The 23,646-nt window shown below is 47.3% G+C and overlaps 1 protein-coding gene across 2 annotated transcripts in view; it reads left to right on the top strand.

Moving 5' to 3' along the window:
- The first annotated feature begins 16,356 nt into the window (after window positions 1–16,356).
- The window catches only part of HUNK (hormonally up-regulated Neu-associated kinase), a 110,750-nt gene continuing 103,460 nt past the window's right edge, over window positions 16,357–23,646 (top strand). The window contains exon 1 of one of the 2 annotated variants that reach the window (XM_078452846.2): window positions 16,357–17,789. In XM_078452846.2, the coding sequence (XP_078308972.1) occupies window positions 17,529–17,789 (261 nt within the window). In that variant the 5' untranslated portion in view covers window positions 16,357–17,528. The remainder of the gene's footprint in view (window positions 17,790–23,646) is intronic. The other variant, XM_078452845.2, reaches the window with a different exon arrangement.

Here is a 23,646-nt window from a genome sequence, read left to right as displayed (position 1 = left end):
AAAGTCTTATAGTGAGTTTTGACATGCATTTATTTTCTTTAAAACAATAAAGCATAAATGTATTTTCATCTGTTTTTAAATGTTTATATTTAGGGTTTTTTTTATAGTTGATATTGCAATAAAATCAGAGGTGCTTCTGAAAAGAAACACCAGGAGGTTGTCTAAAAATATCACATCTTTGCAAAAATGTTCGGATTTAAAATGGAGTGTGTCCCCAGTAATTGAATCCCACTGCAAACCAATTCATCTCAGTTCTAAGGAGCAAAGAAAATTGCACGGTGAGAGGCGTGACTGTTACACATTACCCATGACTTGTAAACTAGTTTGAACAAGACCCCAGAGTCTAGATGTACACTAAGAGAAAATTCAAGTTTTTAGTTTCATGACAGTGGTCTTGACACCTTATTCCTTAGAACACGAGAGTAGTCCGTGAGTTTTAATCTTGTTGGGGATCATGCAGTTTCTTTCATTTTTGCACACCCTTAGTTATATTAACAGTGGGTGTTATACTGATACATAATCTAGTTTTTATAGTCTCACTAAAGTTTCAGAGTAAAGAAGTATGTTGTCACGTATCGTGTCATATCATCGTATCATATCATATCTCATATATCTTAGGTGGCTATAGCTGCAGTTACAATTTATGATCTGTGTGTAATCAAGCTCTCCCTAAAGTGGTTTTTTAAGTGCTACATGCTTAAAATTTGCACATTCTATGAATCAGTTGGTTTCACAGCTTAGCCAGTGTGATGTCCAACTTCTTTAACGTATCGGGAAGATGGCGTCTAAAACACACATCTATCTGTTTGCGTGTCTATCTTCCTTAGAGCAAATGAGATTGGTGGCATAAAATACGAAAGGCTCCAAGTCTTTATATTAAATATAAAATGATTTATAGTAATTTTCTTTTTGCCCAGTTCTATTGAAATGTAATTGACATATAACATTGTCTTAGTTTAAGGTGTACAATATAACGATTTGACATATGTAGGTATTGTGAAATGGTTACCACAACAAGTTTAGTTAATATCCACTACTTCATATACAGGTAGTGACTTTTTTTCTAGTAATGAGAATTTTTTTTTTTTAGTTTTTAAAAATTTTTTTTAATTTAATTTTTTATTTTTTAAAATTTACATCCAAATTAGTTAGCATATAGGGCAACAATGATTTCAGGAGTAGATTCCTTAGTGCCCTTCCCCATTTAGCCCATCCCCCCTCCCACAACCCCTCCAGGAACCCTCAGTTTGTTCTCCATATTTATGAGTCTCTTGTGTTTTGCCCCCTCCCTGTTTTTATATTCTTTTTGTTTCCCTTCCCTTATGTTCATCTGTTTTGTCTCTTAAAGTCCTCATATGAGTGAAGTCATAGGATTTTTGACTTTCTCTGACTGACTAATTTCATTTAGCATAATCCCCTCTAGTTCCATCCACGTAGTTGCAAATGGCAAGATTTCATCCTTTTGGATTGCTGAGTAATACTCCACTGTGTATATATATATACACAGATGTGGTATATATATATATATATATCACATCTTCTTTATCCATTCATTCATCGATGGACATTTGGGCTCTTTCCATACTTTGGCTATTGTCGATAGTGCTGCTATAAACATGGGGGTACATGTGTCCCTTCGAAACAGCACACCTGTATCCCATGGATAAATACCTAGAAGTGCAATTGCTGGGTCGTAGCGTAGTTCTATTTTTAGTTTTTTGAGGAACCTCCATACTGTTTTCCAGACTGGCTGCACCAGCTTGCATTGCCACCCACAATGCAAAAGAGATCCTCTTTCTCCGCATCCTCGCCAACATCTGTTGTTGCCTGAGTTGTTCATGTTAGCCATTCTGACAGGCATGAGGTGGTATCTCAGTGTGGCTTTGATTTGTATTTCCCTGATGATGAGTGATGTGGAGCATTTTTTCATGTGTCGGTTGGCCATCTGGATGTCTTCTTTGGAGAAGTGTCTATTCATGTCTTGTGCCCATTTCTTCACTGGATTATTTGCTTTTTGGGCGTTGAGTTTCGTAAGTTCTTTATAGATTTTGGATACTAACCCTTTATCTGATATGTCATTTGCAAATATCTTCTCCCATTCTGTTGGTTGCCTTTTAGTTTTTCTGATTGTTACGAGAATTTTTTTTTAAGTTTATTTATATTGAGGGAGAAAGAGAGAGTGAGAGTGTGTGGGAGGGGCAGAGAGAGAAGGGGACAGAGACAGAATCTGAAGCTGAACACAGGGCTTGATCTAACGAACCGTGAGAGCATGACCTGAGCTGAAATCAAGAGTCAGACACTTAACTGACTGAGCCACCCAGGCCCCCATCATTGTATAAAATGATACATATAATATATAATCTCATTTTTATTCATTCATCTGTGGATGGACACTTAGGTTGTTTCTATGTCTTAGGTATTTTAAGTAATGCTGCAATGAACATGAGAGTACAGATATCTCAAGATAATTATTTCATTTCCTTCAGATAATAACGTCAGAGGTGGATTTGCTGGGTCATAAGGTAGTTCTAGTTTTAATTTTTTGAGGAGGCTGCATACTATTTTTCACAGTGGCTGTGCCAATTCACAGTTCCATCAACAGTGTACAAGGTCCTTTTTCTCCAAATCTTTGCCAACATTTGTTATCCCGTGACTTTTTGATGATAACCATTTCTTTTTTTTTTTTAAAGTTTATTTATTTATTTTGAGAGAGAGAGAGAGAGAGAGAGAGAATGTGCATGAGTGGAGCGAGGAAGAGAGAGAAAGAGAGAGAATCCCCAGCAAGCTCTGCACTGTGAGAGCAGAGCCCCACGTGGGCTTGAACTCATGAACCATGAGATCATGACATGAGCTGAAACCAAGAGTCAGATGCCCAACTGACTGAACCACCCAAGATCCCTGATGATAACCATTTCTAACAGGTGTGAGTTGATATCTCATTGTAGTTTTGATTTGCGTTTCCTGATGATTAGTGATGTTGAGCATCTTTTTATGTACCTGCCGGCCATTTGTATATTTCTTTCAAAAAACATTCGTTCAGTTCCTCTGCTCATTTTAAAGTCAGTCGTGTTTTTTGTTTTGTTTTGTTATTCAGTTGCACATGTTTTTTATATCCTTTGGATATTAGCCCCTTATCTATTATATTGTTGGCAAATATTTTTCCCATTCTTTAGGTTGTCTTTTTATTTTTGTTGATGGTTTCCTTTGCTGTATAAAGCCTTTTTTAGTTTGATGTAGTCCTAATTATCTATTTTTGCTTTCATTGCTTTTGTTCTTTGTATCACATCCAAAAAATCGTTGTCAAGATGTTGTTATCCAGGACCTCACTGCCTATCTTTTCTTCCAGGACTTTTATGGTTTCTTATCTTCAAGACTTAATTCCATTTTGAGTTGATTTTTGCGTATGGTGTAAGATTGTGGTCCAGTTGCATTCTTGGTGCATAGACACAATCTGTGCAGATTTCCCAACACCATTTATTGAAGAGACTATCCTTTCCCCATTGTATATTCTTGCCACCTTTGTCATAAATTAATCGATCATAAATGTGTGGGTTTATGTCTGGGCCCTCAGTTTTGTTCCACTGACAGATGTGTCTGTTTTTATGCCAATACCATGGTGTTTTGATTACCAGAGCTTTGTAATATACTTTGAATGCAGAGAGCATGATTCTTTCAGCTCTATTTCTCTGTGTCACGATTACTTGAGCTATTTATGGTCTTCTGTGGTTCCATACAAATTTTAGAATTTTTTTCTTTTTCTGTGAAAAATACCATTGGAATTTCGATAGGGCTTGTGTTGAATCTGTAGATTGTGTTGGGAGTATGGGCATTTTAACAATATTAATTCTTCCAGTCCATGAGCATGAAATATCTTTTCATTTATTTATGTCTTCTTCAATTTCTTCCATCAATACCTTAAAGTTTCCAGTGTACAAATATTTCACCTCTGGTTAAGTTTATTCCTAGGGCTTTTTTGTTTTTTTTGTTTTTTGATGCAATCGTAAATGGGATTGTTTTCTTAATTTCTCTTTCTGACAGTTTGCTGTTAGTGTATAAAAACAACTGATTTTTATACATTGATTTTGCATCCTATGACTATTGAATTTTTTATTAGTTCTAACAGTTTTCGGTGGAGCCTTTAGGGTTTTCTATATATAGTATGTCATCTTTATATAGTCGTCTGCAAATAGAGGCAGTTTTACTTCTTACTTTCTGGTTTGGATCTCTCTCTCTCTCTCCCTCCCTCTTCCTTCCTTCCTTCCTTCCTTTCTTTTTTCTTTCTTTCTTTCTTTCTTTCTTTCTTTCTTCCTCTCTTTCTTATTACTCTTTCTAGTAAGTACCATGCTGAAAATGGAGACTTTCGTCCTGTTCCTGATCTTAAAGGAAAAGGCTTCAGTTTCTCATTGTTGAGTATGATGTCAGCTGTGGGCTTATTATACATGGCGTTTCTTATGGTGAGGTATGCTACCTCTAGACCCAGTTTATTGGAACCTTTTGTCATGAATTTTGTCAAACGCTTTTTTTTTGCATCCATTGAGATGATCTGTATTCTTTCTCTTTGGCAGTATTATAAGAGCAGCAGATGACTACTCTGTAGCAGGGTTTCAGATTTTCAATGATCTTGTCGCTATTCTCCATGCCAGCCTCTAATGAACAGTATTGAGATCTTTGTTCAGCTGGGGTTTCCTACTGTGTCTTTCTAAATTCTTGCCCTTCTAGCATGTCCTCTTTTGTGTTAGTTACGTGATTTTTGATATCATGAGGAATCCTTTGGTGTAGTTGGAATCTTGGTTCAGCCACAGTTTTCTATGAGTGAGTTTGTGACTATGAGCTCACATCTTGCTTTCTCATTTTCCTGACCGGTACCTTAGAGGAATTGGCACTTTCTCCCAGTTACTTCTCTGATTCTGGAAAGAAGGTGAAAATGTGTGCATTAAGGGGTATACATTGAGTTTAAGAAGGTAAAATAAACTAATGATTGAAGATCTTAAAAAAATTTTTTTTAAATCTTTATTTATTATTGAGAAACAGAGAGACAGAGCACGAGCAGGGGAGGGGCAGAGAGAGAGGGAGACACAGAATCCCAAAGCAGGCTCTAGGCTCTCAGCTGTCAGCACAGACCCCGATGTGGGACTTGAACTCACAAACCGCGAGATCATGAACTGAGCTGAAGTCAGACGCTTAGCCGACTGAGCCACACAGGGGCCCCGAAGATCTTTTTTTTTTTAATATTTTTTTTTCTCAAATTAGTTCAAATTAGTTCATGTAAATTCATTCAACAGATTGAGGCAATATTTTTTATTTTATTTTATTTTTTTTAGTCAGACCAACCAAATTTCTGTTATACCGAAGCATTTGTACTTTGTATCAGCTAGGACTTTGGGACTAGAATAACTCAAGGAGTATGCATTTGTAACACGGTGTCCTAGCTGGGTGAGGTCAACAGGGGTTCTGGGATGTTTGGGCTCTGAAGGATAACCATGGGTACTTAGGAGTGTTTGTATTATTTCCTGTCATTTTTATAGGATACAGAAGTCCCTTTGCAAAGAAGTCCACCCTCATAATGATGATGGTTTATATCCATAACTCAGATGCCATGAAACATGGCAACTCAAGTGTCTCTCCTGCTGCCTGTGAGAAGTTCCACATGTTTCCATAGTCCCCACACCAAGTTTCAGGTCCACATGATAGTTGGACCTATCTGATCCTGTTTAGAGTTTGCAAAAATTATGAAAAATATTTCTAAAATATCTTTATTCTTAAAAAAATTTTTTTTTAAAGTTTTTATTTATTTTAGAGAGAGAGCATGAGACGGAGTGCAAGCAGGGGAGGAAGTGAGAGACAGGGAGACACAGAATCCGAAACAGGCTCCAGGCTCTGAGCTGTCAGCACAGAGCCCAATGCGGGGCTCAAACTCACTAACCGCGAGATCATGACCTGGGCCGAAGTCAGACGCTTAACTGACTGAGCCACTCAGGCGCCCCTAAAATATCTTTATTCTTAATTAAAATTCCAGGAAGCCCAGGAACTCATGGACGGCATAAATAAATTGAAATAGAACTACTCCACTCTCTCAGCTCATGAATGACAGCTCCTTCTCACATTTCTTTTTCCTGAGGATTAAATGGGGCGGGGGGGGGGGGCGTGGAATGCCCAGTATCTCTTCTCAGAGTATTTCCATTGAGTTTTTGCTTTTACCTTGGTGCCTGGATTTTTCTTCCTCAGTAGTCTTCAACATTCTCTTAAGGGCAGACGCAGACCATTGGCCAGTCACCGCTATTTTCTTTTGTACTATGTAGTGTTATCACTGAAAAGCTATACTTCAGGTTGTAAGGTAGACCTCACTGAAATCTTTAATACACGTTTTGCTGCAAGTCTGGACTCTGAATTGGCTGTTGTGCATTTAGATTTGTTTGTGCAAGTGTGGATGCACCTATTTTTTATTGTTTCTCTTTTGAGATTAGTTGTTGCTTTGAATTTTATGCTTTTGATCTAAAGACAGCACTTAGTGTTCGCATTTCTTGGGCACCAGAGAACTCATAGTCTCATCTCCCTGCCTAGGGCTAGGACAGCCCCCTTGCTGGAGGATGATGCAAAGCCTAATCCGATCTCCCTTCCTGGCCAAGAGGCCGGTCGCTAGGGTTAAGACACAACCTAACACAGCCGGCGAAGGGCTGGTCTGAATAAGGGAGCAATGTGACCATATGTTGAAGAAGCTGTAGGACTTAGCCAACATGTGTTGGCTGAAGCCAAAAACAGAACGGAAGGAACTGGATTCGCAGGTTCTGGATCAGGGAGAGTGGAACATAAAGTTGGATAAGGAAGAGCTTATCAACTTGGGAGCACTCTCTTGGGATATTGAGCCTAACAAGCTGGGCAGTCATTATTATTATTTGGGGGGAGGGGATCTGACATCAAAGGCATAAGCAACCAAAGTAAAAATAGGCAAATGGGACCACACCAAACTAAAAAGCTTCTGCCCAGCAAAAGAAGCAATCAACAAAATGAAAAGGCAATCTACGGAATGGGAGAAAATATGGTTTATGTACCCGAGAAGGGATGAGTCTTCAAAATGTACGAGAACTCATGCAACCCAATAGCAAAGGAACAGACATCCTGATTTACAAATGAGCAAAGGACCTGATTAGACATTTCTCAAGATAAATCACACAATGGCCAACAGGTACGTGAAAAGGTGCTCAGTCTCACTCATCATCAAGGAACTGCAACTTGGAGCCACAAGATACCACCTCCTACCTGGTAGAAGGGCTAGTTTCAGAAAGACAAAAGATAACCAAAGTTGGAAAGGAGGCGGAGAAAAGGGAAACTCATCTCTGCACTTCTGTGTTCATTTCAACAGGACTCACAAGAGCCAAGATATGGAAACAACCTAAATGTCCACAGATGAATTAAAAAAAAAAAAAGGAAGTGTATATATGCAATGGAATGTTATTCAGCCATTAAAAAAAAGAAAGAAAGAAAGAAAAAAGAAATCCTGACATTTGCAACCACATAGGTGGGCCTGGAAGACATTATGCGAAGTAAAATCAGCTCGATGCAGAAAGACAGATTTTCCATGCTGTCATTTACATGTGGAATCTAAAATTGCCAATCTTCGGGCACCCGGGTGGCTCAGTCAGTTAAGTATCCGACTTCAGTTCAGGTCACGAACTTGTGGTCTGTGAGTTTGACCCAGGTTGAGATCTGTGCTGACAGCTCAGAGCCTGGAGCCTGCTTCAGGTTCTGTGTCTCCCTCTCTCTCGGTCCCTCCCCCACGCATGCTCTGTCTCTCTGTCTCTCTCTCAAAAATAAATAAACATTAAAAATAAAATAAAATAAAATAGCCACTCTCAAAGAAACCGAGTAAAATGGTAGTTACCAGGGGTTGGGGGAAGGGAATATGGGGAGAAGTTGGTCAAGGGGTCTAAAGTTTCAGTTATTTAAGATAAGGAAGTTCTGGAGATCTAATGTACTACAATGTGACTATAGTTAACAATGTTGTATCATACACTTGAAAGTTGCTACATGGGAAGATCATAAGCGTTCTCAACCACAGGCACAAAGAAGGCAAGTAGGTGTGGTGATGGATATGTTCGTTGACTTGATTGTGGTGAATATGTCAGTGTTTAATATATAAAACCATCAAGTTGTATTCCTTAAGTACATGTAATTTTAAACTGTCAACTAAAACAATAAAAGAGGGAAGATGATATTGAGGCTTCTACCTTGTTCTTTCTTTAAAAAGACATTTCTTTAAATGTTTATTTATTTCTGAGAGAAAGAGAGGCAGCACAAGCAGGGGAGGGGCAGAGAGAGAGGGAGACACAGAATCCGAAGCAGGCTCCAGGCTCTGAGCTGTCAGCATAGAGGCTTGAACTCACAAACCGTGAGATCATGACCTGAGCCAAAGGCAGACGCTTAACTGACTGAGCCACCCAGGAGCCCCTCCACCTTGCCCTTTCTTAAATATCACTGCATATGCGGGAAGCCAACTGCTTTGTCATGAGGATAGTCAAACTACCCTTTGGAGAGGTCCTATGTGACAAGGACCTGGAACTACCTGCTACAGCTGGCATGAACTTTCCAGCCATGCATCTTGGAATAGGATCTTCCAGCCCCAGTCAAGCCTTCAGATGACTGTAGCCCCAGCCCATATCTTGACTGCAACCTAATGAGAAACCCTGAGCCAGAATCTCCCAGGTGAGTGACTCCCAAGTTCCTTATCCATGGAAACTCCGTAAGATAATGAATATTTATTGCTGTTTTAAGCTCCTACACTGTAGGAATCCAGTGGTCTGAGGCCGGCTGGAGTGTGCCCTCTGTAATAAAGGATGCATGATTGCACCTCACACCTCCCACGACAAAGAAGGAAGCACAATGCTTGTAGGTCCTGTAATTCCTGGAGGTGGCATATTCCATACCCGAGAATATTCTTCTGACCCACAGACTGGGTTACACAGAAGGCTGCCAGCTGCTAGGTCCAGAGGGAGGGCTCTGGAGGAGATCCAGGCTGCCGTGCAAGTGTCCCTGCTTGCATAGACCATACGAGCCAGCAGACCCCCAAGTTACTAGAGACATCAGTGGTGAGAAAAGACCACTACGGGCAGTTGACAATAAGTCCCAATGGGAGAATCATAAAGCAGACGTCTCGGATTCTGGAGCGAGGCCATGCAGTTGCCGTGGGGGAATTTCACATTCTTCAAAAAGGGGCTCCTGGTGCATCATCACTACTGGACCCTGAGAGAGATAGAGCATCTGTATATGGGACACCAAGTGACCATACCTCCAGAACTGCTATTCATAGGCTGGATTCTATCAGAGTCATGAGGTTATAAGACCCCCTGGGCTCAGCAGCCTCCACTGCAAGATAGAAGTTCTGCCTCCAGAATTGAACATGTGTGTGTGTGGGGTGGGGGGGGGGGGGTCCAAGCAAGCTATATAAGCAGGCAGCTTAGACCTCCATAACCTGCACCATTGTTTGCACAACCCGTTGTCCACACCTACGGCTACATTGGGAAGGGAAATCCCCTATGACACATTGATGGAGGAGGAAGAAGCAGGAGCTTGGCTCTTGGATCCCGGGGTGTGTGGGTATAAGCCAAAAAACAGACAGTGACTACACTGTGGCTGCCCACATCTTGGCCTTAAAGACAGCAGCGAAGTGAATTCCTTCCAGTGGGTGGAGTTTCTGTGGTACACTTGCTTATACCTGGTCTAGATGGGGAATATCTATCACCCATCCATCTATCTTTCTATACACAGAGACCCATGGGCAGCAACAAATGGGTTGGCCAGTTGATCAGAAGCCTGGAAAGAGAAAAATTGGAAGATCGGGGTTAAGGAGGTCTGAGGTAGGGGCATGTGGTTGGACCTAAGACAGTGGGCACAAAGTATAAAGATAGTTATAGCCATGCCAGGGACCACCAGAAAACCTCCCCCTTGAAAGGAAGGGGCGCTAAACAGCCACGTCTTGTCAACTCTTCACTTTATTTATTTGTTTGTTTAGTTCGTTACTTATTTTTAAATTTATTGTTTTCTAATCTATGTCCCAGACACCTTTCCATTTTGACGTAAGACAACAATAACCAAGATAGTCTCTGTTTTTGTGGCGCATTCACCTGTGTTTGCCTTATTTTATCCCTGCAACTGTCCTGGGGGCTAGGAAGGACAGACAGGAGCTATTAGATGGAGAAAAACTGACGATCACAGGTGGGAAGTGCCCTGCTCAGGGTCACAGAGCCAGCTGGTAAGGGAGGTTCTGGTTTCCACACTGGTGTTCTGTCTGTGGTTCCTTTGGGCTTCCTCTTGGTCCGTGGAGCGAAAGCAGAGCCGAGTCAACCGGCAGGGGGCGCCTGCCTCTCCTCAGCTGCGTCTGGCCACCTGACTGCCCAGAGCAGGCTTCTGCCATCAGTCTGCCCCAATGCCCCTCTTGTGACTGGTGACTATTCTCAGTTCCAGACGGTTCTTCCTCTCACCCCTTCCCCACCCCCTGGATACACTTTAGAGTTGCCCCATTGCGTGTGCTCCTTCTCTGGGTCCCACTGGAGACGCTTAATGCTGCCTGGTTCTGCCTAGTCGCCAGCAAGAAATGGACAGGCAGCAGCACCCATAAATGGAGGCCATAAGTTTCAAGACTTTAGTGCTAATAATAGCCTTTCCCTTCCTGCCATAATACAAATGTGGAGCTTGGTATGGAGGTTTATCTTTGTGGCATGAATATTGATTTTTTTAAAATGTGTCTTTATGACGCATGCTTTCTCCAGCGGAACTCGGTTTTGTCGTGTTTCTTTTTTTCTACTTTCTCGTGTATTACAGTCTTCTCCTCTGCAGCGGGAGACCCTGTGAATTACAAATTCATTCAACCACAGCAAATCTGTACTGAGTACTTCCTAAGTGCATACAGCACTTAACAAAAATCCCAGCCCTCATGGAACCTCCATCCTAGGAAGGAAGACAGATCGTCAGCAAAATAAGTAAGAGAAAACACAGCTTTTGTCACATGGTGTTAAGGGCTGTGAAGAAAAAAAAAAAAGCAGAGAAGGGAAAATAGGGAGTTGGGGGGGAATTTGCACGGTAAATGAAGAGGTCAGACACAGGTTTGCAGAGTAGGGGACGCTTGAGTGAAGACGCAAAGGTGGTAAGGGAGCCCGGTCTTCAGATATCTGCAGGAACGATATTTCAGGGGACTGATGACCATGTAAAGGGCCCACTGCGGTAACCCGTGGGGAGCAGCGTGCGGGCAGCTTGAACAGGGAAAGTGAGGTCAGAGAAGTGAAGACATAAGACAAGGAGCTCGGGTCCCTTATAGGGCAGGATGCTTCGTAGGTCACAGGAGTGATGCTGGTAGTGACTTTATAGAAGATAAGAAATTCAAGCAAGCAGAAACAGTCCAGGGGATTGCGTGTGAGGCCCTCTTCCTGTAGAATATTCTAACCTTCATTCCTTCTTAATAGCCTCTGTCTGGAATTTGGAAGATGCAGGCAAACCTCAAGATGTAGAGTCCTAAAGCCTTGGGTCCCCTATGGCTGGGAGGTGGGAGACACCTTTTTCTTACTGAAATAGCCATGACCTTTGGCTCTTCAGGACTGATGGAAACCAATCGTGGTGACAGGCTGGCTCTCCTAGGGGTGGCCATCAGCACTTGTTCAAAGAATGGGCCGTCCTTGTCCTGAACATCAGCTCAGTGCTGCTGAGAAGCAGCCGTAGGAGGGCAGACTTGGAGCCATCCATGCTCCATCACGCTCCAGGCGCCATGCCACCCAAAGTCCAGGGGCTCTCTCCTCTCTCCCAGGGCGGATCAGGAGTTAGATGACGTTACACATCATCGGGTGTTGAGCACCCGCAACATGCCAGGTGTGCACGCGGGTTGGGAATCAGAGAGGTCCTGGCTTCGTGGACCTTAAGTTCTGCAGGGAGTAAGAGGCAGTAAACATATAAGCTCATGTGCGCTCTTCTGTAGCTCCTGATGAATGGCTCGAGGAAGCATTGCACAGGGTGTGGGGGAAGAGGACAGCTCTCAGATCGAGACAGCAGAGCCATGAGTGAAGGGAGGGACAGACCATTCAAAGTTCTAGAAGAAACGTGTTGCTGGCGGAGGGAGCGGCAAGGACAAAGGATCTGAAGTGGAAACGAGCTTGGTGGCTTGAAGGAAGAGGGAGAGGGATGCGCAGCTGGTCTTGGGAGGCCAGGCACTGAAGGGGGAGGCAGGGGCCGCCCCAGGATAAGCCCTTCGGGGGATCTTTTTGTGGTGGGGCCCATTAAAGGGTTTGGGCCGGGGAGCTGGTGTGAGCTGATTCCCATTTTTAAGAGATGGCTTTGGCTTTGGTGTGGGAGCACAGGATGGCAGTCAGGGGAGGAGAGAGGATGGCGGCTTGAAGGGGGTGCCAGAGGTGAGGGTAGTGAGAAGAGGTCAGGTGCGGGGGTATCATGAAGGCAGAGCCCGTAGGATTTGCTGAGGGTCGGGAAGGAGAGGAAGCAAAGGCTGAACCTTAGATTCAGGGAGCACTTGGGGTGAAGCCCTAGGAAAGGAGCAGTGTGTGTGTGTGTGTGTGTGTGTGTGTGTGTGTGTGTGTGGTGAGCCCAGGTTCAGTCTGAGATCCCGGCAGACAGCCTTGTGGAGATGAAGACTGGCTACACAAGTCTGGATTCAGGGAAGAAGTCCAACCTGGAGAAAATGCTTTGAGTTTCTCAGCAACAGAGACAATTGTGCGGGTGGAATTCTGGGGCATTCTCACATGACTTCTCTCAGTGTTGAGATGTATTAATGTAGTATTAATTAATTATTAATTAAGTGTTAATCATTAATATTTTAAAATATGTATTAATATTATTAATATTAATCTTATATAAATATCATATATGATATATTATATCATTATATTTATTATATATTTATATACATATTTATATATGTATGATATATATCATATAATAATATATCATATATAATATTTATTAATAATATTTTAAAATAATTATTAATTAATTAATTATATATAAATATTATATATGGTATATTATATCATTATATTTATTATATATTTATATACATATTTATATATATGATATATAATATATCATATGTAATATTTATTAATAATATTTTAAAATAATTAATTAATTAGTATTAATTAATTGTTAATGTACTATTAATAAAGGTATCAAAAGGAGTATTGATAATGGTCACTAGATGCTTATAAGTGCCAGGCACCAGGCTGAAGGCCTTGGGTGCACAATCTCACTCAATCTTCCTACTTCCTTAATATCGCAGCTTTACAGATAAAGGAAACCGAGGCACAGAGAGGGGGTGAGTCACGATTCATTTCCAGAGAAGTGCTTCATTGTGGGGTGTGGCAGGCAGCTTGCTCTCCGGCACGACACTAGGCCGCTTCCACACACGTCTTTATTTCTGAGGAATCCTTCCTTCCTCAGCCCTGCACGGGGCGCATTCAGCAGCTGGATGTTGTGACAGAATAATGGTGGACATGAACTCTGGGGACATGGGTGCAAATCCTGCCTCTAGAATTTATTGGCAGCTTCGTCGGGGGAGAATTAACGAGCAGAGCTTACAAAATGTCTTCCAGGCAGAGTTTATTCGTGCCTGCTGTCTTTGCTTCACTCTCGGTTCCTTCTCCAGTCACCAGCCGGCTTCTGCCAGCCTAACCCCCTCTAGCCAACTTTCATTTCCTGGCCGTGCCAGCCTGATTACTTCTAATTGTCTTTGACTGCTTCCAGCTGGGTCTCCTAGCTGGTGTTCTGTGGGAGCACAGAGACCGTCACCAGCCATATGGAGGGAGGGAATGGGAAGGAAGGAAGCGGCTGGTACGAGTCCATGGGACAAAGCTTTTTGTGGCTTTCCAGGCCACCGTAATCGGTCATGTTTCTTACAGGGGTCACTCACCCAAGTTACACACTGGCTCATCTTTGGCAAGACAAATGGTTTCAGTCGACCTCTCAACGGCAACCAACAATCTAACTGCAAATGCTTTTAGAGACTTACTAGAAATGTTCCTCCCTGGGACAGATGGAGTTTTGCTGTCAGGAGCCACGAAACTCTACTCACTGGAGAATTAGTGAATGGTTACTTTCATTCATTTATTCAACAAATATTTATTGAATAAGGACTGCGTCTTGGGCACTGTGTTAGGTGCCCTGGGGCAAATAAAATATAAATTAAGGCACAGCTCCTTAGGTTCTCAGTGAGCCTAAGAGGGGAGAAAGACACTCGTGATAAGTAATGCAGTACACACAAGTATGAAATGAGTGATATATAGTAAAAGAGGTTGGAGCCGTGATGAGCCCCTGGTAGGGTATCATGGGACAGGGAATGTCTGTGCTGGGTAGAAATGGGTCGGCAGCAGACTGGTGCGGTGGGTTTGGCATAAGGAGAGGTGCAGAGGCGAGGAAGCCCTATTCTGGAGGAAGATCACTGAAATGCAGTGCCCAGGGAGATCCCTCAGGAGGATGAGAAATCTAGTTGAGGATAATTCATAGAGAATCTTCAATGCTGCACGGTTGCTTTTCAACCGCATGTTTTCTGCACATCTATGAGAGCAGTAGATTGTTTGGGGTACTAATTTGTTTTACATAAAGGAATTTCTGGGGTGTTTCCTTTTTAACCAAGACCACTTCAGAGAATAGGACCTATAGTTCAAATGCCAGTTCCTAAGCTCAGGCAGGGGTAGGATTTGGACTTCTCTTTGGCATTCATCCCAGCTGATGGAATTAGCAGTGAACTTGAATCAAACCCAGGCATCAGGCTTGAAAAAGATTTAATGGGCCTGGATTTTCTCTCTTCTTCTTCTTATTTCTTTTTACATTTATTTATTTTTGAGAGACAGAGACAGAGTGTGAGCAGGGGAGGGACAGAGGGAGAGGGATACACAGAATCAGAAGCAGGCTCCAGGCTCCGAGCTGTCAGCACAGAGCCCGACGCGGGGCTTGAACCCACGAACCATGAGATCATGACCTGAGCTGAAGTCAGACGCTTAACCGACTGAGCCACCCAGGCGCCCCTTCTTTTTTTTCTTTCTTTCTTTTTTTTTTTAATTTTTTGATGTTTATTTTTGAGAGAGAGAGAGAGAGAGAGCAAGCATGAGTATGGGAGGGGCAGAGAGAGAGAGAGGGAGACACAGAATCCGAAGCAGGCTCCAGGCTCTGAGCCATCAGCACAGAGCCCGATGCAGGGCTCAAACTCACAAACCATGAGATCATGACCTGGGCTCAAACTCACGAACTGTGAGATCATAGCCTGAGTGGAAGTCGGATGCTTACCCAACTGAGTCGCCCAGGCGCCCCTGGATTTTCTCTCTTCTTCACCCCTTTTCTGACCTCTACCCTGACAGCATAATTAAAAGGAAAGAAAATCTCTACTGTAAACATCTTCAACCATTTTTGTGCCTGAGGCTAACTTTTTTAAGGCCCAGAAGATAACTTTGTCTCTGAAATGTGCCTTATACCATAATAAAGGAACCTCCAAATTTTCATATACAATGTCCTAAAATTAAAAAAAAATCATACTTTATTAATAAACAACATTGGGGGAAACTCCAAAACGTGATTCAGAATGGTTATGACCCCAAAGGGAGCTCTATATTCTTCATTCACTAGACATTTGTTGGCCATTTTACTTTGCATGCACTAGCACGGGTCATACAGCGCCCCCCCCCCCCCCCCCCATGTAACTGTCCTCAAATTTGTTGAGTCAAGAGGCATTAAAGCGATTGGATTGGTTTTGCAGAAATTGTGGGGGGTAGGGTTGTGGCACAGCCTTGTAAGCATAGCAAGAAAAAACATTCGAAAAACATGTGATACTGGAAAACGGGGACAATGAGAAGCCGGACAGAAAACACAAGCTCAGTCATTAACGAGGCTGGTGACTCGTAACTTGTGAGTAGATGACTACAGCGTGTTCCACATTAGATCTATTTAAAATGGGCGTTTCTCTGCGTTGCCTTTCAGATGGGTCAGAGGACCCCCCCAAGTGAATCAATGACAGCTGTGCCCCACCCGCCCCAAATCAGAGCACTGACGGGGATCGTGCCACACTCATTCACCGAGGAGTCAATTAAGGAACTTGATTAGGACCGAATCCTCCTTTCAACTCTGATGCGATGCCAGGGGTTAAGTATGCATTAAACGTCGGCGCCTTTTATCTGGCTGCTCAACAGGTAGTATTTTGTAAACGCTTCCCTTCACGTACCTCCCCCTCCCCCAAGCTTCTCCCTCCCGAGATTCTTCATGTTTGGTTCGGGAAGGCGTTGGGGGTGCTGGAGAAAATCAGAGTCGTCTGGGCAGCTGCACTTGTTTATGAGGGATGAGCACAGTCACGGCGCGCACAGAACAAAAGCCTTCAGGAGCAGGGAGCGCGGATCCACCTCCTCCTGCAATCACCGGCTTCGTTTCGATGGAAAGCAAAGGTGTAAACGCACAAGCAGAGGCAGCAAACGCCCAGGTTCCTACGTTGCTGCCGCCACTATTATTGTTGCGGCTGCTCCTCCTCCAACCCAGCGATCCGGTCTGCGCGCGAGCCCGGACAGACCCATCTATCCAGGGTCCACAGGGCCCTACTGTGTGCCAGGCCCCGGACTGGACACCCAGCACCTAACCCCAGTCCACTGGCTTCGAGAGCCCTCCCTCGGCCCTCCCTTCCTCCTGCCCCGGGTGGGTGCGGCTGGGGGTGGGGGTTGGATTTCATCGCCGAAAGGTCCAGAAAGCCCAAGCCCAGAATCCGGGCGAGAGGCGCAGCCGGAGGAGCCCGACTCCGGCGGCCCGGGAGCGCGCGTCTGCGAGGCCGCGCGGGGTCCCCCTGTCTGGCGCTCAGGTGCCTCCGCCGCCCACTCCGCCGCTCCCCTCCCCGCGCCCTCCCCTCTCCAGCGAGGGTCGAGTTTGGCTGTGGCGCGCGGGGGAAGGAGGGGCTACGAGGGATTTGAAAGTGCACAGGCTGCGGAGCGGAGCTCGCATCTGTTCCCGCCGCCCGCGACCGGATTGAATTTCTGCAAATTCAAACTGAATGGGGCTTTCTTCTGCTGCCTTCCAGAGGGCGCCTGCAGCCCGCCGCGCGCTGCTCTCGGGCGGGAGCGCTCCCCCGGCGCGCAGCTAGGACGAGCGAGCCGGCCCCGAGCCCGCGCGGGCCAGCCGGCGGCGGCAGGGCGGAGGCTGCGGAGGCGCCCGGGCTCCGGGACCCGGTACCCGACCGCGCCCCCCGCCAGCCCGGCTCCTCGCGCGCGCGCGAGCGGGGCGACTGTCATCAGCCGCCGCACGGGACCCGGGCGGGGGCCCGGGCGACCCTCCGAAGAAGAACTTCTTGGGGGCGGGTCCCCGACACCCCGTCGCCGGCTATTGTCTGCGCGCGGCGCGCGGCGGCGGCCCGGGGCGCGGGAGACGCGGGCCGGGCGGGGCCGGGCCCAGGGCGGCGGCGGGAGGAGCCCGGGCGGCCGGAGGAGGCGGCGGCGCCGGCGGCGGCGGCGGCAGAGGAGGAGCCGCGAGCGCGGGAGCCGAGCGGAGCCGGCGGGCCGCGGGCGAGCGCGATGCCGGCGGCGGCGGGGGACGGGCTGCTGGGCGAGCCTGCGGCGCCCGGGGGCGGCGGCGGCGCCGAGGACGCGGCCAGGCCGGCGGCGGCCTGCGAGGGAAGTTTCCTGCCCGCCTGGGTGAGCGGCGTGCCCCGCGAGCGGCTCCGCGACTTCCAGCACCACAAGCGCGTGGGCAACTACCTCATCGGCAGCAGGAAGCTGGGCGAGGGCTCCTTCGCCAAGGTGCGCGAGGGGCTGCACGTGCTGACCGGAGAGAAGGTGAGCCGCCCGGGGCGCGGGCCCCGGGGCGGGGTGGGGGGGGGGGTGGCGGCGGGGACCCTGCCGGGAGCACTGCGCGGGGAGTCCAGTCCCGTAGTCCCGGCGCCTCCCCTCATCCCGTTTTTTCCTCGCGGGTGGAAAGAGGGGACGAGCCAAACGCGCGCGCGGGCCCCCGCGGCCGGACTGCCGGCCTTTCCCGGGGCGGGGGGCGGTCTGGGGTCGGCTTCCCCGGTGGGGGCGGCTCGTTGACCCGCGAAGCCGCCTGCTGCCTTTTTGCTCCTCGAAGGGCGCCGCCTGGTGGGCACCAGCGCGTGGGGGGGTCGTGGAGGGGTTCTGCCCTTGGCGTCCGCAGGGGCCCCAGATCTGCGGAGCGACAGGAGCCAGGCCATTACGTTGCGCGCGCGGGCCACTAGGTTGAGGGTGGGAGAGCCGCTTGGGGAGCTTCGAGTCCGATTTTCCCTCCTGGACTTAGGAGCTGGGGGAAGGCTGAGACCCCAGGGGCCTTTTCCACCTGCGGGCTGGGGGCAGCTAGGGAAGTTTTTCGTGCTCAGACGAGGGTTTTCACATGGCCCCCCTTCACCCACCCGTTCCCTCCCACTCCTGCTTTCGGGTATCTCCCACCCCTCCACCCTCAGCCATTCCCATCTCCTTCCCTCTATCCCTCCCCCGTTCTCCTCAGCCCCCTGGTGGGAGCTTCAGTAAGGACCCCGCTCCTGCAGGGAGCACACTGATACCCCCAGATTTCAGGGCTTGGGAGGTGCCTTCATATCTTTGGAGAAGGGAAGGCAAAGGAGGAGACCCAGAGACCTAGAGGGGCACCCTCTCCGGACTTGTGAGAAGTTAGACGGTTGGGAACCCTTGCTAGGTGCTGCCGAGGTAGATCTCAGTTGTGACTTGGAACTGTGAGAACCCCGAGATATGATGACTTACTTTGGAGGTGAGAGGCACGGGGTCACCCCAAGCGGTGAGGCTGCCCCAGCCTGGGAGTTGCCCAAGTTTTGGGGCAAGCTCGTGGTGGTCTCAGCCTCAAGACTCCCCTGCTCTCCTCTGAGGCTTGGAGTGGCTCATTGATCAGGGAAGCTATAGACTTCCTACCTACCCTTCCGCCCACTGACCTGGGGTCGTCCGCCCACCCTGGGTGTCCCTGGGAATGCCATACACTGGACCCCTGATGCCAGAGCCAGCTGGCCTGCCCGTCTGTCCCTAACCTCACCAGCTTCGGTTTCCCTCCTCCTTTCTCCACTGTGTCCTGAAGCCCCTTGCATTTGAGTGCAGGTCTCTATCACCCTTGTCACTGGCCATCTATTCCTACCTGCTGCTCCAAGTGGGGTACCTTTGTTTTGAGTAGGTGGGGTTAGAGTGGGTAGTTTAAAAAGTGCCTCTTGCTTGAATTTCCATGTAAAACAGGAGTGTGTGGAATGAACTCACCAAATTGAGTAATTCTTCAAAGAAGAAGAAAAAACACTCCTAACCTCATTCTAGTCCGAAGGGAGCACTGCATACTTCACTCCTTTGGCTCCAGGAGGACTGGCCAACTTGTGCACCCGGCACAGGCCGGGCCCCCCCCCCCCCCCCCCCCCGGCTTGCTAACTACAGTACGCTCACTTCCCCATCCCTGGGTAAATCCCTGCCAGCATGGGTGGTAGAACTTGATTTTCCTTTGAGACATTTCGGAATTCAGTCTGGTTGTGCATGTTCCCGCTTGAACCTTAGCAGAAAGGGACGAGACTATATCGACGGCCTATGGGCAGCGTTACGAGCACATTGATCTCGCCTGCCCTACCGCTCAGCCTCTTCTGGCTTCTTTCCACTTTCCCATGCCGCGTCGTGCCTCTAGCTCCTCACCGGTGCATTTTTGCTCCGTAACATAAGGCTGTTAGCCTTGGCCGAACTGAGCGAGGGTGCACTCACAGCTCAGCCCCTGTCCGGAGCTTCTGGAGCTCTGTGCTGGGCCCCCAGGACAGCCTGGATGCGGGGAGCTCTTGCCCGAATGGGGTCCCGATGAGGAGCTTTCTTCACCCTTAGGTGTTCATGCCCTTTCTCTGCCGTCCCATCTTTCATAAATGATGAATTCCACCTCATCTCAGCAGGGGGTGTGTGGCACTAATTGGATATAAAATTGTCATTCCCAGGCTATTGGATTGGCTCTAGTTACTGAGGGTGGTTCCTAGGGTGGGGGAGGATGTTGGGGAGATTATTCTGATGTGTTGTTCTCCAGCCAGGAGAATCAGTGCTTCAGGGGGTACAAGCATCGTGAGAAATCTGGATTTTAGTTCGCTTAATTGCCTGCTTTAAGGAAACAATGGGTGTCATTCATAGCTTTTATCTCCCAAATCCAACACCTTTGATGCTTAACTAATAGATTAGGGTTTTGGCAGATCGTAGAGATTAAAATTGTGTGTGTGTGTGTGTGTGTGTATGTGTGTGTGTGTGTGTGTGTGTGTGTGTGTATGCATGCATGACTTTGGGAAGGATTGCTGAGTTTGTGAGTCCCCATCCACACGTGCTCTGGATATTGTCTTACGAAAGCCAAACGAAGGTGAAGTCAACCTCCTACTCTGTGCAGCCTTGCCCTCTTTTTACAAGATGAGCTAGGAAGAAGCTTTTCAAGCTGGAGACGGGGTACTCATGGGAGCCTAGCAAGGGGAGACCTTGAAGTGACAGTACTCTGGGGGAAGGGAAATGAGGTGTCCCTCACAGTGTGATGTCAACGGCCCTGGAAAGCCTCTCATCCCAATACTGCCCCCCTTTATGGAGTGCATACTTTGGATAGAGCACGCCACTTTTGTCCTTTCCTTCCTGTTTTAAAGGACATAGATCACAGTGGGAGGGGAATGAAGTCACGAACACTGTAGTAAGAAATGGATGCATGCCCTGGTGCCATCCCCTCAGTGGCAGGATCCAAGGCAGCTTGTGGGGAATCAGCCCTTGAAAAAGTTGAAAGCCGGGGTGGAGAAAGGGAAGTAGACGGGGTACCCATGTTTGGCCTTGGACTTCACAGGTGCAGTCTCAAACTATGCGCTGTGTTTTGGGTGATTCATACCAAAATCCAGGGTACTGCTGGTTTGGGACACTTGGAGTGCGTGTGTGTGCGTGTGTGTGTTGCATTTCGACTTGGTGCACGTTTCCAAAACGATTTGGGCAGGAACCTCCCCGTGCCTTGCTGGATGTTACTGCCCAGTCCAGGTGACTGAAAACCACCCTACCTGACTTTGAATTCTGTCTCATCAAGAGGCTTCCTTTCCTGCCACTGTCTCCCGGACAGCAAGTTGCCAGCCTTTCCTCTGAAGTGGTTTGTTTGAGAGTCATTTGAATCTAGATGGCCTTGTTACTGCTTGAAAAGAAAGAATGGGTTTGGGTGACACCCACTTTTGCCTGCCTTCGGCTTTGAGTGGACGTCCTCTCTGTTAATACGGCTTTGAAAATAAATAAATTCACTTGGGCATGTGAGGCTCTTAACTGGTCTGCTCTGAGGACAGTGTCTGTGACTAAAGGAGCCTGATGATAGGGGGAGGAGGAAAACTGACCACAAAATCAGATTTTGAAAAGTGTTTTGTGTGGCGTTGAGACCAAGAGCAAAGTTGTTGAACGGCGGGGGGGGGGGGGGGGGGGGGGGGGAGGGTACTGAGTGATGACTTTGAAAGACCTAGAGAGGTTGGGCTTGCTGTCACTGAGATTGTTCCCTGATACCTATGAAATGCATCATTTGGGCACATAATAGGTTATTGTTACATTTTTTAAAAACTTGGTAAAATAAAGGAAAGGCTTACAGAGAAAAAGCAAGGTAAATCTCAGGTAGAGGAAGGGGAAAATGGTGGAGGCCACAGTTATCTCCTTTTGTGATTAAGTCTTTCTAAGGTACAAGGGTGGGCACAGAAATGATTGGTTAAGATGTCTCAATATCTTCTCCTACCCTTTGGTTAAAAAAAAGGAAAATAAGGCGGAGCTATTTTGGGGCTTAAAATAAGGGTTGCCTGCTTAGTAAGTTGCCGGTAATGATGCTTTGAGCACGACAGTGCCAGATACCTGGAGTGAAGGAGTTACTAAAAATAGAAATTACTATGTGTTGCAGAACAGGAAATAGGACTAATTTTAGAGATGGCCTTTTGGCAGATCTGTTTTTAGCAAGTATTTCTGAAACAAACAGGTGCTAAATCCTGTGGGTTTTTTTTTTTTTTCTTTTTTGAAGTGCTAGAAATTTAGGGGTAATAGCTCTGAGGAACAAGAAATGCTTCGAGAACTGGAAATTCCTATTAATCCTCAGCAGGGATCTCTTGGCAAGAAGGAGGCGTTTGGCAAAAACACCTGCTCTGTGTGTCGCGTGTGACAAGGCAGCGCCTATAATTTCCGAGATTGCACGCTGCAGTGGCGAGCGCATTCTTTCTGAACTTCCTGCCCTGTCTCATCTTTTTCAAGTACGTGTGAGTGATGGAAATTGGCACGTAGGGCTCAGTTCTTCGTGCTCATTGATGCTCGGGTCCCGTGGACTTCAAAGGGAGCCTTGCATTGGCACAGCAGTGCTGAGCAGTGCCCAGGAAGAGCCGTACAACCCTAAATTTCGTCCGCAGGTGTTGAGTCATCGTGCAGGCTGAGTTCGACGACAGCGTTCTGTTCTGGCTGTTCCAGGGCGGGATGGCTGCCTCCCCATTGGGGTGATTGTCCCCCCTGGAGGCATGGGGAGCGGCAGCTGTGTCTGCCCCAGAGGGATGGGCAGGCTGGGTGTTCTCTGTGACCAGGTGATTTGGGCACGAAGTATCATTTACGTCCTCAGGATCTACACCCCCCTCTGGATTATTCATGGTAACCAAGTGACCTGCTCCCTTGGCTAATTGAAACCCATAGATAAACCCCCAAGCCTTATTTTTAGCAAACTGGTGAAACCTCTTCCTCTGCTCAGCCCCGGGGCCCTGGCCGCTTTGAGTGCTGACCTGCATTGAATTTCACGCTCTCCGATGGGGGGCTTGCTGGCTGGTAAGATGACCAGGAAGGAGGAAGGAGGTGAACCTCGGGGCCTCCATCAGCCCCGGAGGAGGCTGATAACCTCTACGAAGGTGGGCAGAGCCACTGCATCTCCTGTATCACGAGTGCCACCTCTCTGTGGTGTGGCGCGTTTTGGGGTTTATTTGGGGGTCTTCCGGGCATTTTCTCGCTATATACTTGCGGTGCCCCTGAGCAGATGGGAACCAACTTGCTGGTGTTCATACCTCTGTTGATGAAGCAGAGGAAAGCCCTGAGTAGGTTTTCCCTCTGGCCTTCACATCTGTGCTCTTAGGGCTTTGGAGCAAATAGCCATACACTAGGTGGCTTAATTTTATCCCATCACAGTTCTGAAGGCCAGAAGGTGGGGGGCCCGGTGTCCACTGCTTCCTGGGGGAGACAGGGCCAGGGCCCCGGGTGGGAGGGAGTCTGAATCTGAGACCTGGCTGTTTCCGTAAAGAAAGTGGACAGCTTTCCCGCCCTACCTTGCTGACCGGTTGTGATCCCTCTCAACCTGAAACGAGGGAGCATCCACGGGGTCTACACTCCAAACCCTCTCAGTGTCTTGGGAAATGTTCTGGCTGCAGATTTCTCTTCGGTTGGAATTCTTGGGGGCTCTGTTGTGTGTGGGTGTGCGGGGGGTGCTTTTAGGATACTTTTACGTGTTCTCTGTGTTTTCTCTGGAGAACGTTGTGTCAACGGAGTTTGGCTAACTTGTCGACCAGTGTGTCTAGTTCAGAGACAGTGGGAGAGACCCTCCCCCCGCCCCCCCAATCCATTCTGGGCTTTGGGAGAAGTTGTGGGAAACTGGACTGTTGTCAATTAGAGTTAATGATTTGGGACATTCGGGGGAACCAAAGACTACTTGGGTCAGAGCCAT

The sequence above is a fragment of the Panthera onca genome, chromosome C2 (genome assembly GCF_046562875.1).
Source record: "Panthera onca isolate mPanOnc1 chromosome C2, mPanOnc1 haplotype 2, whole genome shotgun sequence".
Lineage (NCBI taxonomy): Eukaryota > Metazoa > Chordata > Mammalia > Carnivora > Felidae > Panthera > Panthera onca.
The sequence above is the reverse complement of the archived record's forward strand: the minus strand, read 5'-3'. Positions and strand labels throughout refer to the sequence as shown.